At 39.3% G+C, this 14,844-nt stretch overlaps 2 protein-coding genes across 2 annotated transcripts in view; both read left to right on the top strand.

Moving 5' to 3' along the window:
* Positions 1–10,236: 10,236 nt before the first annotated feature.
* On the top strand, positions 10,237–10,692 carry LOC106338280. Its single transcript, XM_013777297.1, has one exon. It carries the CDS (start codon positions 10,237–10,239, stop codon positions 10,690–10,692), a length of 456 nt encoding a protein of 151 aa, XP_013632751.1.
* A 1,010-nt stretch (positions 10,693–11,702) lies between these two features.
* Positions 11,703–14,844, top strand: part of LOC106342339 (pentatricopeptide repeat-containing protein At5g42310, mitochondrial) — a gene marked incomplete in the record, with an annotated part of 4,057 nt that continues 915 nt past the window's right edge. The window contains 4 exon segments of the mRNA XM_013781247.1: positions 11,703–13,463; positions 13,539–13,691; positions 13,768–13,839; positions 13,916–14,067. Coding sequence (XP_013636701.1) covers positions 11,703–13,463; positions 13,539–13,691; positions 13,768–13,839; positions 13,916–14,029 — 2,100 coding nt within the window.

A 14,844-nucleotide genomic window follows, 5' to 3' on the forward strand; every position in this document is an offset into this window, starting at 1 on the left:
AATGGACCACCAAGAGAATGAGCTTACGTGGACTGGTACAAACTGGAACCTTACGCGGACTGGTCCAAACTGTTTCCTTGCAGTCCGCGAGCTGAGATCGGGTACAAGTTGAGATCGAAAGTGATTAGGGTTTATCGATAGAGAGAGAGAGATTGGTGGAGATTCAGATAGAGATCGAAAACTTAGCTTAGATTGAGCTGATCGGGATCGTTGGTACGCGAGCTGGTACTTGCAGTCAAAGAACTCGTAGATCTGGAACAGTTTGATCACGGGCTGGAACAGGCTGATCGTACAATCTGGAATAGTTGAGGCGTACTGAAACTTGCAGATATCAGTCCACAGATCAATCTTGTTGAGATCAGTTGTCGAATACAGATCAGGGTCATGATCAAAGAGAGGTGATCGATAGAGATTAGGGTTTTAGCAATGGAGAGAGATTTATGGTTTATGGTCGATATTTTAGCTTAGGGTTTTAGAGATCAATCGTGCTGATAACGTGTTGTGAAAGTAATGGAAAAGTCTATCTTTATTCATAACATAGAGGTTCCTTATATAGGAGATTACACCGTCATAGATAAATGGAAAGAGTACAAATCATAATCCAACTAGGAAAAAGGAAAACATAAAGACATAAGGAAAAGGAAAAGCTGGCCGACTTTCTCTTTCTTGGGCCGTTGATGGTATAATCTCTTGGTTAAGAGCCATCCACAATCTGGTTCATAACATAAATGGTTTTTTTTTATCAATGAAAGCACGAAATATATAAAGGAAAACAAGAGAAATAAATTTTTATTTTGGTTTTTAAATTTATAGAAACAAGGAAAACGATTTTTTTTTAAATGTAAATGAACGGAAAAAAGAAACTAGGCAATGAACTAGAGAAAAATTTAAATATGGCAAGTGGAGTTGGGGGAATGAATGCAAACAGGAACTAATTTTTTGTAAAGAAATTTCGTGGATCAAAGACACTAAACTCCTCCTCTTTCTTTTCTTTTCTTAAGAACACAAAATGTAGAAATTCAAACTTAAAGCAAATAACAATTGTTATGGTTTTTTAGTTTTATAAAAGAAAACTAGCAAGGAATGAAACAAGAACAGAGATAGAGATATAGATTGATATCACCTGATATAGGAGCTTTAAGCTCTGATACCAAATATTGCAGGCTGGGAAGCTGGGTCGTTGAGATGGATGGGCGATGGGGGATCTTATCGGTAAGGATGAAGACCGGATGGAAAGATGGTGAAGATGGCCGACTTTCTGTTTTTTTTTAATCCATTCAAACCTGGAAACAATGAAGAACAATGAGTTTGTGAATAATTATAATAAGAACAAGAACTAAACCGATAAAGGGATGGAATGGTTTATGGATAGATGATTGAAGATGGAAGATGGATAGATGATGTTGAATAGATGATGATTGACTCTCTCAATCCATGGGTTTGATTGACTCCTCAATCTGGAATAAAACTGGCTGTTGAATCACACAAACAACCTATGCTAGACGAATAAATAGAACACAAGAAAAATCACTCAATTATCCTAAAGACAGATTTCTATTCAAAGACCCTTTGATAAAAATAAACTGAATATTATTTCTTAAGGATTGAAAGGTGAATCTAAAATGTACAAATGGGTCTTCTTATATAGGGCACGACCTCAGACAGAGACCAAACGGTCATATGAAAAAGAATGGAAATAAAAACTAAACAAGAAAACCGATAAACTAGCCGTTTGGAGGATTTCTTGGTTCCAATGGCTTTCTTCAAGGGATTTGATTATGGTTTTGTATCAGGACGGTTTTAGGCTGTAAGTGAGCTTCTGGGGAACTTCTTTACTGAAGAAATGTGGATAGAAATCGTGTTAATCTTGATGGGAAAAGATCTGTTGAGAATTTATGGCTTTTAACTCCAAAAATGGCAAGTATGGCCTTGATTGACTTTGAATAATCTAATGGATGCTGGTGCATTGTAAGAACGTCTCTGACTCTCCTGGATGTTTGGATTGGTCTCCTAAATGATTGGAAAGCTAAGAGATCCATCTTGAAGTCCATGCTTTGGTTTGGGCCGGATCGCTTCTTTGTTGGGCTTGAAACAACTTCTAAACTCGAATACTCGCAGATAGACGGGATGGAGAACCTCTGGTTTGTAAAATTCATATCTTCCTGTTCCGAGTAGTTTTAATTATGATTCCAATTGTGGTTGACTCCTTATTGAGCGTAGAATGTATTAAAATTAGTTTCATGGAAAACTTCTTCCTGGTTGGTGAGATACGCCGTTTTGACTGAACACATATCCTGTTTGGTCTTTGGGTTAGCTGCTTGGTGCAACTGGTTGGCTTCTGGTTCATCTACTGATTTGATGGCCGCATCAAAAGACTTTAATGAAATCTTCTATCATATCCGTAAAAATTGACATCATGCACCATTGGAAAGTGGCAGGGGCATTACAAAGACCAAATGGCATTCTGCGGTATGCGAATGTTCCGTAAGGGCATGTAAAGTTGGCATTTTCTTGATCGTCAGGATGTATAGGTATTTGGAAAAATCCGGATTATCCGTCAAGAAAACAGTAGTATTGGTGATTTACCAATCTTTCCAACATTTGGTCAATAAAGGGTAAAGGGAAGTGGTCTTTTCTAGTGGCGGCGTTCAGTTTTCTGTAATCGATACACATTCGATGTCCGGTGACAGTACGAGTGGGGATGAGTTCGTCTTTATCATTCTTAACCAATGTAATTCCGCCTTTCTTAGGTACGACATGCACGGGGCTTACCCAGTTGCTATCCGAAATCGGGAAGATGACTCCAGCATCTAGGAGTTTGATAATTTATTTCTTAACAACTTATTTTAAGTTCGGGTTTAGCCTCCTTTGGTGTCCGGCTGACGATTTCGAATCATCTTCTAAGTGGATCCGGTGCATGCACAGATCCGGAGATATACCAGGAATATGCTCGAGAGAATATCTGAGGGCTTTTCTATACTTGCGCAGTTTTCTTAATAACAACGCAAGTTCTCCGTTGGTTAGGTTGGCGTTTACGATTACGGGGTAGGAGTTTTTGTAGAGAAAAGCATATTTAAGTCCGGCAGGCAGTTGATTTAACTCAATTTTTGGTGCTTTTTCTGGATCCCAATCTTCTAAGGAAGACGGTTGTCGATCGACGGCGTCCTTTAAATATCAATCGAAATTGATTTCCGAAGTGTCATCCTCTACTTCGTCGATATTTGCTATTTCTATACTTGCGTCCATTAATCGCGTGTATTCATCAGTCCTGCTGTCGACACTGAATGTTTCCTCTTCGGTGGATGTAAGCACTTTTTCCAGGGGGTCATCTGAGCAAAGGTCTATGAAGGATTCTTCAGCCAGCTCAGAGATATCGTCCACGTAGGAGATCTGTTTATCGATTAAGGGTCGTTTTATCAGTTTTTCCATGTCGAAGGTCATTGGAATGTTTCCAATGTTTAAACATATCCGACATTCCTTGACGTCGATGATTGCACCAGCTGTAGCTAGAAATGGTCTACCCAAAATGAGGGGATCCTTTGGTTCATTCTGGTACTTCAGCACAACAAAATCCGTTGGAACGTGACAATCGTTAATCCCTATTGGCATATCGTCAAGTACTCCGTCATATACTCTAACGGATCTATCGGCTAGAACCAATATTATTTTGGTAGGTTTGAACTTGTCGTATCCCAGGGATATCGCGACAGAGTGCGGCTTGAGGTTCACGCTGGAACCTAGGTCACAAAGGGATCGAGGAAAACTTTTATTCCGTATACTGCAATCCAAAACAAAGCTGCCCGGATCGGGCCTTTTGATCGGAGTTTCTCCTTGGATTATTGCACTTACTTCCTCTGAAACCATCATGACGCTGTGTTCAGCGTCTGAGAAGTTGTTGGATACCATGTCTTTTACATATTTCTTTATTGACGGTGATACTTTTATGGCATCACTCAATGGCATTTCCAACGTGATTTAATCGAATGCTTTCTTGCATATCGCCTTATCTAATTTTCGCTTAGTCTGCGTCTTGTTAGGAGGAAAGGGTGGTAAAGTTCTATACACTCTCTCTATGGCTGGTTCAGCAGAAGTCGAGCGTCGATCGACATTGTTTCCAGTTTGTCGATTGATGTGGGTTCCTTCCTGTCGATCGATTTCCACATCTTCTTCCTCCTCGAGGTCGATGGCCGCTTCCTTAGTGTTGGACCGCTCATTCTCGCGAGGTGTTTCTGATCCTGGGTTGGGACTATCGAGGATTATTGGTTGTGATCTACTTTCACCGGTTTTCTCAACTTCAGCACGTTTTTCTGCATAGTTGATTTCTATTGTGCTCGGGTTGAGGTGTTTTCCACTTCTTAGTAACACAGCATTAACTTGACGTTTCGGATTCGCGTCAGGTCGCCCAGGGAAACGTCCCATTTCTCTTTTGATGGCGGTCAAGTTTTCCGTGACTTGACCATCCAGTCTCTTAATGTGTTCACTTAAAGAGTCGAACTTCCTCATTAGCTCACTGTAGACTATGTCTATCTTTCCGTTCAGGTCAGTGGCCATTTTGCAATTTTCCGTGAAAGCTTGGTTTAACCTAAAGTTTGCTTTGCCTCGGCGTGATCCAACAGTAGCATCGTAATTTTGGGTAAAACTATCGGTGTTAGGGATAGGATACCTATTTTTCAAGGTTGAAGTATCTACCAAGTCCACCTGTTGTTCCAATTCAGAAAGGGTATCATCGTCAATTTGATAAGTCTCAAATTGGTTTTGTTCCTCTAGAGCAGAATGGAGTGAGATTATATACTCTTTGATCTTGGCTAATTGTGGCCCTTCCATTGAGTCAACTCTCCTTCCTCGCTCTACGTCCATCATTTCGTAGGATTTACCCGTAGCCACATTCTTGATCAAGCGCTTCGCTTCTTCAGGGTTCCTGGTACTGAAGTTCCCTTCACTGGTTGTGTCAAGCGTGATTTGGTAATGCAAGTTAATACCTCCGTAAAAGGTATTAATGAGTTGCGGTTCCGAATAACCATGGTAGGGGCATTCAAGCTGGTAACTCTTTAATCTCTCCCAAGCGTTTCTGAATGATACTCGTGGATCTTGGCGGAAACTGGAGATTTTCTTCCTTACATCCCAGTAACGCGTCTCATCGAAGAAGTGGTTAATGAAGGTATTCCTTATTTCCTCCCAGCAGGTCAAAGACCCTGCTGGTAGTTGGTCCAGCCATTTTCTGGTGTCGCCTTCAAAGGAAAATGAAAAGAGTTTACAGCGATTGTACTCGTCATCCATCATATCTTCTAGAAACTCGATGTGATCGTGTGGGTGCTCTGAGATGGTTCCACAAAAAGGATTCTGACGTACCAAGAATAAGTATTCGAGGCTAACCCCAGATTTCTTGCTATCATCTTTGGATAGTTTAATAGCGGACCTATTGGAATAGGTTATGCCAGGGTTTAAGTAGTCTTGCAGAGGCAATTTTGTTTCATGATCTCTTTTCGAGATCAAATTAATTTTAACAGGGATTGCAGTCCCCTGTTCATTTGTGATTTGGTTAATTGCGTTGCTTAGTTGACCTTTAGGTTCTCTTAGGACTACTCCCTCATTAGCATTATTGGTAAGATAAAACTTACCTGCTTCCGGCGGGGTGTCGTCGATCGATGTTTGATGTGTAGCGTCGATCGATTGTTCCGTCGACTCGTCGCTCGGTGTTGTTGTCATTTCGTCGATCGATATCCGGCCGAAATCCATATCTTCTATCTTTAAGTTCCTGTTTCAACAGGAAAAGAAGGAAAACTTTTAGCAAATTCAGTAACAAAATCTATACTAAATTCTAAACTTAATCTAACGGTAATACGAAAGAGTCCCCGAGAACGGCGCCAAATTTGATATCACTCAAATTACCCTAAGGAGTGAATTACTCTATCAAATAAGAGGTTCAGATGTAATACTTAGGGATCGAATCCACATAGACTCTAGGATTACACTATAGATTATGGTTTTTGAAGTAGGCTAGATTAATTGGTTTATGGGTTTTAAAGCAGTAAATGAATTGGTGAGCAAGGTTACTGCTCGATTTGTTTGTTTTGAGGTTGTTAACAGTTGGGAGAATAGCTAGATTCAGGTATATTCTCAGGTATGATAAGTAAATACTTAATTTGGGTTTTTAAGGGTTTATTGATATTAATTATTCTTGAATTCAAACTAAGATATAATCAATCGGATTATCAAATCTGGATCTCAGATTTCAACTATTGTATGTTAATCGCGGGAAAGTGTTGATTGATGATTCATTAAGAACATCGATCGATACACCTTTCAAAATATCGATCGACAGAACTATCGTTGTGTCGATCGATGCTTCTTCCAGAAAGTTTTACGGACGGGTTTGATTTATATTCTCTAACTCACTATATCAACTCTCATCTGTATCTAGCGAGTTAGATCATACTAGTTTATTTTCAGGTATTGAGTCAAGCAATGGCTTGATCTCAGTTAATCAATCCTAAACTTAGCTTTAAGAACAACTAGATGAAAGAACTATATTTTTAAACACCCTAATAACAGTTTGAGTCAGTAATACATTTATCAACCTATTGAGAAACCTAAATCTAACAGTAAGAACTACTCAAACATATTCATAAGGTACATGGTCATGATGGTCTGAATAATACTTAAATAAAATGAATAATAAGAATAAGCAATAGAGTAAATGAAAGCTGATTTCACTCAAATTACCCTAAGGTGTGATTTTACTCTCTAGAGGTTCAATTGTAGTATTTAGGGATCGAATCCACAAGGAGCTAGGGAACCTAATAAATCTAATCAGACTTGTTAAGCTAGATGGTTTAATTGTTTAGATGTAAAGTTGCAGTTGTTGAGCAAGTAACTGCTCGATTGATTGGTTGAGGTTTTGGTACTTAAAAGGAAATAGCTAGACTTAGGGTTTTTATTCAGGAAATTTGGAATTATAATCTTATAGATGCCTAACAATTTGCATGCATGATATTGTAGAGCTCAACACTTATAAACGAACCACTAGGCTCTTACTTTCTAGGTTCGTCTATTGAGCAGTGTCGATCGATGATTCTATATGAATATCGATCGATTCACTATTCGAAACGTCGACCGATTATTCTATTTGAATATCGATCGACGATGTTGGTCAAGCGTTAATGTGCGGGTTGAATATGCTCACTAGATCAGCTCTCGCCTTACTCTTAGCAAGATCTTAGCTCAATTAGAATGGTTTCAGGATGAGATGAAAGCTATCGCTTATATCTAACAATCCTAGGGAAAGTTCTAGGTAGCTAATCTAGAATCAGGCATTAACGACAATCCTAATGATTAATATCACAACTTAGCAATCAATAGTTGGGGCTAATCCCTCATAACCTATTTAAACCCTAAAATCTAAAAAGAGAACTACGCAGACATGGCCAAGCAATTCATAAGAGCAAATAGGTATGAAAACTGCATTATAATAATAGATAGATATTAATGGAGTTCCAATCACAAATAAATTTGGATCTTCTCTCCAATCTACTAAAAAGTCTAGAAAACCTTTGCTGTGAAAATAGTAAAACAAGAAAAGCACACTTTGCCTCTAACATGTTAGCAAAGCTTCTATAATTAGGTTAAAACTCGTCAGGGGTAATCTCGTAAATCGGTGAAGACTTGGGCTCTAAGTCGGCTGTGACCAAACGGGCTTTATGAGCGTTTCGCTGTCGATCGATGTCAATCCAGATCGATCGATTACTCCTCTTCATTATCGACCGATTTTGACGTAAACAGGGCTGGGCCGATGTGGGCGTCTTGCTGCGAACTCCTCGTGAGTCAGAATATTCACGGCATTGCAACATGAGGTTGACTTTGTAAGTTTCATCGATCGATGCTCTAGAGAGCCTTTCGATCGATCTGGATTGAAATCCATCGATTGATGTTCGAAGTCCGGACTCGATCGACACCAGTGCGATCCCCCGAAGCTCATCGGACTTTCTACTTCGAAATCTCCTTCTTGCAGCTTCTCTTGCTTCACCACTTGCCAGAAATCATCTCCTATGATGGCATTCACGTGGTGTTTCATCACATCTTATTCTAGCCATCTTGTTAAGGCTTCCGGCCTCTTAACAGTTTCTCCTGTCTGAACAACCTGCATCTCCAGCTTCTTCACATGAGTACTCAAAGTCTAAAACTTTGTGTTCAGGTTGGTGTACACAGAATCAATCTTCCCATTGAAGTCCACTGTCATGGGCTGCTGTCCCTCAAGAACCCTATCAAGCATCTCTTCAATCTTGCTCTCTTGCGTAGGTGGTGGTGTCTTCTGGTAGTAGGAATTTCCATAACCTCTTTTGTTGTTGTAGGGTTTCTGGTGCTGCGAACTCTGGTTGAAATTACCCTTATTACCATAGGAGTTTATGTTTCCACCCTGGTTTCCAGATCCTTGGAATCCAGTTCAACCAATGAAGTTCACCTCTTCTTATTCCTCTGCTCTACCCTCTGTGTCTACAGCCTCTGCATCTTCAACCAAGCAGACCTGCTTCCTGAGAAGCTTGTGAATACCGTCCATCTTTTTCTTCACTTCATCTATCTGATCATTCCCAAGGATGGTGACAGATCTCTTCCTCTCAAAGTCAGTGTTATTGGCATTAATGCCATGCGTGCGGACTGTGCACCTAGTATATATATAAGCACATTTGTACAAAAATTGAGGTACGTAACAAAGATAAAATATAAAATAAAGTATTTATGGTAATGTATAGCATGCATCAAGCAGTCTATATAAAATTAAAAAAAAAAAAGCTAAATTAAATTAGATCATGTAGTCCACGTATATAATTTAGTTTTTCATAAAATTTTGACCGAACAAAGCCTCAAAAACAGTACAAACTGAGAACCATAGATGATATGATTAGGGTTGTGCACGAATCGAATCTTCTGTTATGAGAAGTATTTATGATCAGATTCATTTTACCCGAATAATCAATTATCTGATTCAATTTGATCTGTAGCTATTCGGATATTTGGATATTCGATGTCTCGATATGCAGAAAATATTTTAAACGGGTTTCTTATCAGATCTATAAAAAGATAATAAAAATTAAAAAGTAAATAATAATATTTTATTAAAAATAAAAAAATTCTCTAGGATAACCATTTTTAAGTTTTTGTCACCAAAATAGTCTTCAACGAAAAAAATGACCAAAACAAGTTTTATTAAAGGGTAAGAGTACATTTTTACTCCAGGATCCGAGTCGGTCCTAGGAAGCGGTGGGCCAGAAGCAAAAATAAAAAAGATTTGGCCTATTAAATATAAATAAAAAAAGAAACAAAAAAGATTTGGCCTATTAAATATAAATTAAAAAAGAATTTTGAAAGTAGAGGAAAGATTTTGAACCCATCACCTCTAAGAGTCTAAAGATGTGCATTAAACCAACTTAACTAAAGAAACCTTTGAAAATATGCGGCCGATATGGTTGTTATTATTTGACGGCGAGAAACATGGGCTTGGCCTGCTTCTACTCAGGGTCGGCTCTGCCTAGGGTTAACTAATCTATACTTAAGGTTTAGAGTTAAGAGGTGGAGTTTCGGGGATAGGGTTTCAAATTTAAAAAAATATATTAAAAAATATTAAAAATTTCAAAATAAAAAGATGCTATTTTGGCCATTCTCTTTTACGAGAGATAATTTTGTGACAAAAACTTTAAAAAAAAACTATTTGAGATAATTGCCCTTAAAAATATGTATAATTTATTTATATAACTCTTAAAATATATGTATATAAAGTATCAGATTGGATTTTCATTTCTAATAATATTAGTATTTGTGATTTGTTCTGTTTTTTATGATATTATATATTAACATTTATTCGTCGATAGAATTATGGATATTCGGATTTTTGTGAGGATAACAAATTAAATCAAAATTTATTAATACTTTGTTTTACCAAATTCAATTTTACTTTACCAAATTTTCACCATTCATCATCTTCTTCTTCAGATGATGAAAATATGGAATTTTTCAATTGATCTTGACCATGAAGAAGAAGCAGTGCAACTTGCTATTTCTAATAACAATCTGGTTATACAATATCTTCTTAATCAACAAGAAAACCAGGCGATTCATGGTGGTTCAGTTCCTGGCCGTTGTTTCATCCACCGTGATCGAGAGAGTGCCCATGATAGACTGTTCAATGATTATTTCTCGGAAACTCCAAAATATAATGATATTTTGTTTCGGAGGAGGTATCGTATGTCTCGTTCTCTATTCCTCCGCATCCTTCATGAAGTTGAAGGTCATGACAACTACTTCACACAACGAAGGGATACTATGGGTAGACTTGGATTGTCATCTATTCAAAAAGTAACCGTTGTTTTTCGGATGCTAGCATACGGTCTTCCTGCAGATGTCGTAGATGAGTACATAAAGATTGGTGAATCAACGACAATCGAAAGCATGAAGAATTTTTGTCGAGCTATTGTGGAGATATTCTCAGCCCAATACCTACGATCACCAACAACTGATGACGTTTCAAGACTTCTTTACATTGGCGAAAAACAAGGCTTTCCGGGAATGCTTGGTAGCTTAGATTGCATGCATTGGAAGTGGAAAAATTGTCCTACTGCTTGGGCTGGACAATATGCCGGTCGTAGTGGATCACCTACTATAATTCTTGAAGCTGTGGCTGATTATGATCTTTGGATATGACATGCATATTTTGGATTGCCGGGGACTAATAATGATATTAATGTGTTGGAGTCTTCTCACCTTTTCTCCAATCTCGCTCAAGGTATTGCTCCTCCTATCCACTATGTCATTCAAGGAAAAAAATATAATATGGGTTATTACTTGGCCAATGGTATATATCCGAAATGGTCAACCATAGTGCAAACTATTGATGAGCTAGTAGGTCCAAAGAAAAAATATTTTGCAGCACAACAAGAAGCATGTAGAAAAGATGTAGAACGTGCATTCGGAGTTTTACAATCACGTTTTGCGATTGTGAAAGGACCGGTACGTTTTTGGAAAAAAAAAAGTATTACATGATATAATGACTACATGTATAATTTTACATAATATGATTATTGAGAATGAGCGTGATCTCGATGCCCGATTGGAATTGGAAGAGAAACTCCACCTCCGGAAGTCCAAATACCGGATAATGAAGATAATTGATTCCAAGAGTTTCTAAGTCAATTCAGAAAAATCAAAGATAAAGAAGCTCATTTTTTACTTCAGAATGCATTAATTGATCATTTATGGGAAAAATTTAGTAATAATGATTGTTAGATAATGGTACTTTGTTTTTTTTTTTTTCTAATGTCTTTTTGTAATAAAATGTTTCTTTTAAATAATATTGTAATTTTATGAAAAAAAAATTCAAAAAGTATAATGAATGGGTTAATTTTCAACATTTACAAGTTAGAGGTGGAAAATGTAAAATAAAAAAGAATCTTTCAAGAATATTCTTTTTTAGAGGAAAAATAGATGAATACATTAGAGAGAAACTCACTCTATTATATATTTTATGGAGGAAAAAATAGAGAAATACATGGGAGATGGCCTATCGCAGATGTAATTTACTAGTAGTTGAAGTGACACGTACACACACACCGGCTCACAACCACAAACGAAAACAGCTCGACGAAGAAACGATAGAATCAAAATCCTCTCCACTCGCGTCACCACGCCACGCCGTTGGAGAAGAGAGGAAGGGTATGCTTCTCATGCAACCTCCACTGGTTTCATCTCGTTTTCATTCCCTCTATTTCATCCCTCGCCACCACCACCGTTTATTCCAACGGCCGATTTCAGCCTTCTCTGCAACCGCATCTTGTTCGCCATCATCATCTTCTTCTTACTTCTCCTCGTGGAACGGTTTGGATGCGAGTGAAGAAGAAGAAGATGAATTCTCCACCTTCGTTCGTCGGCGCTATGACTTCTCTCCGCTTCTAAAATTCCTCTCCAGATTCGGACCAGTCGAATTGGTTTTGGACTCGGTCAATTTGGAACCATTACCGGTTTCGCTTGATCCGGTGGAGTTCGAGCTGGCCGAGTCATACAAGGCGGTTCCGGCACCGTACTGGCACTCGTTACTAAAATCGTTATGCTCATCGAGGTCATCTCTCGGTTTAGCGTACGCCGTCGTCTCCTGGCTGGAAAGGCACAATCTCTGCTTCTCTTATGAGCTTCTCTACTCGATTCTCATCCACGCGCTCGGCCGTTCCGAGAAGCTTTACGAGGCGTTTCTTCTTTCTCAGAAGCAAACATTAACTCCTCTGACGTACAATGCTTTAATTGGAGCTTGTGCTCGTAACAATGACATTGATAAGGCTCTTAATCTCATTTCTAGGATGCGTCAAGATGGTTACCAGTCCGATTTTGTTAACTACAGTTTGGTTATTCAGGCTTTGACCCGTAGCAACAAGATTGATTCCGCTCTTTTACAGAGCCTTTATAGGGAAATCAAACATGACAAGCTTGAGCTTGATGTGCAGCTAGTTAATGATCTCATCATGGGCTTTGCTAAATCTGGTGACCCCTCTCGGGCTTTGCAGCTTCTTGGCATGGCTCAGTCTACGGGTTTGAGCGCCAAAACTGCCACTCTTGTTTCCATTATTTCGGCATTGGCAAATTCAGGAAGGACTTTAGAGGCTGAAGCTTTGTTTGAGGAGCTGAGACAGAGCGGTATAAAACCGAGAACCAAGGCCTACAATGCGTTGCTTAGAGGATATGTGAAGACGGGACCGCTAAGAGATGCGGAGTCGATGGTTTCGGAGATGGAGAAGAGTGGTGTTTCCCCTGATGAACATACGTACAGTCTCCTCATTGATGCTTATGTGAATGCAGGCAGATGGGAAAGCGCCAGGATTGTGTTGAAAGAGATGGAAGCCGGTGATGTACAGCCTAATTCTTTTGTTTTCAGCAGGCTCTTGGCCGGTTATCGCGATAGAGGCGAGTGGCAAAAGACATTTCAAGTTCTCAAGGAGATGAAGAGCATCGGAGTTAAGCCCGATAGACAATTCTACAACGTGGTGATCGATACCTTTGGAAAGTTCAATTGTCTTGATCATGCCATGACCACTTTTGATAGAATGTTAAGCGAGGGAATCGAACCTGATAGGGTAACTTGGAATACGCTTATAGATTGCCATTGCAAGCATGGCCGGTACATAGTAGCACAACAGATGTTTGAGGCAATGGAGAAGCGAGGTTGCTTGCCTTGCGCTACAACTTATAACATCATGATCAACAGTTACGGAGATCAAGAAAGATGGGATGATATGAAAAGATTGTTGGGGAAGATGAAGAGCCAAGGAGTACTGCCTAACGTCGTGACACACACAACACTCGTCGACGTTTATGGCAAATCCGGTAGGTTTAACGATGCAATAGATTGCTTGGAGGAGATGAAGTCAGTTGGGCTGAAACCGTCATCAACAATGTACAATGCCCTCATCAATGCCTATGCACAGAGGGTATCGTGCCTTTTAATAGTATCCATGCAAAAATCTTTAAAACAATCATTTGACTGATAGTTTCTTTTGTGCCAGGGTTTATCGGAGCAAGCTGTGAATGCGTTTAGAGTGATGACATCAGATGGACTGAAGCCAAGTTTATTGGCTCTCAATTCCCTTATCAATGCCTTTGGAGAGGATAGAAGAGACGCTGAAGCCTTTGCCGTTTTGCAGTACATGAAAGAAAACGTAATCAACTTCTTCTTTACCCTAAAACCAATCTTGATACTGACCGACACCATCTCACAAGTCACAACAATTGCAGGGCGTAAATCCAGACGTGGTGACATACACAACACTCATGAAAGCTCTCATTCGTGTTGATAAGTTCCAAAAGGTAATGAATCTTTTCTTATGGTTGATATGGGAATACACCGAAAGTAGGAGCATTGACGTTTCGACGGTTTTAACAGGTACCTGGTGTTTACGAGGAGATGATCATGTCCGGCTGCAAACCAGATAGGAAAGCTAGATCCATGTTACGGTCTGCTCTAAGATACATGAAGCAGACGTTAAGGGCCTCATAAAAATATTGAAGTTTCTAAACTTATTATATCGAGCTTCTATCGTTGTATATCTCACAAGTTAAATGTAACGGCCCGGTTCCTGGCCATAAATTTCTTTAAGAATATGGGCTTCTCTACGGCCCATTTGGCAAAGACCTAGGGTTTTCCCTTCCCCTTCCTATGAAAAGAGATGCAGCCTCCCTTTTTGCCTCACTTAGAAACTGAAGCGAAGCTCTGCAGAGAATTCCCGGAGACCAGAAACCCTAGCCGTCGAGCTCTCTCCCCTTCTCTCTTGCGTCGCTCTCTCTCTCCTCGCCGTCGCTCTCTTTCTCCTCGCCGTCGCACGCTTTCTCTCTTCGCCGGCGCCGTGTGGTGGTGGTGGTGGTGGTGGTGACCGGATCTCAATCTCCTCTCCCTTTGTCTCTTGTTTCCAGATCCAGATCCAGATCTAGGCTAAGGTGGAGTGTCTTGAACCCATCTTGTTCTCATGTTCTGTATACTCCTTTATGTTGGAGTTAGGGTTGATTAGACCCTGTTTGAAAGCTAGGATGATAGATCATGATTATTGCTAGGATGTTAGATGAATGAAACACGATGCATAAGAACCCTCATATTGTTAAATGGGACTTAGTAAACTGAAATGGAGTTGTGGTAGCGATGATTGATTGGTAATTTATGCTTGTATGTTTGGATGTGTAGTCCCATGAGTGGTTTGTGATTAAAGCTAGAATGCTAGAGAGAAATGAATGCTAAGCTGATAGATGAGTAATGATTGTTAATGTTATTGAAGTAGAACTTGAGTGCAATGTGTATTGTGTGTGGCACCGATAACGGGT

Source organism: Brassica oleracea, chromosome C4 (genome assembly GCF_000695525.1).
Source record: "Brassica oleracea var. oleracea cultivar TO1000 chromosome C4, BOL, whole genome shotgun sequence".
NCBI classification, from domain to species: Eukaryota; Viridiplantae; Streptophyta; class Magnoliopsida; order Brassicales; family Brassicaceae; genus Brassica; species Brassica oleracea.

Excerpts from the sequence above, each read along its gene's own strand:
- LOC106338280 (XM_013777297.1), top strand. The coding sequence starts at position 10,237 with ATGTCTCGTTCTCTATTCCTCCGCATCCTTCATGAAGTTGAAGGTCAT.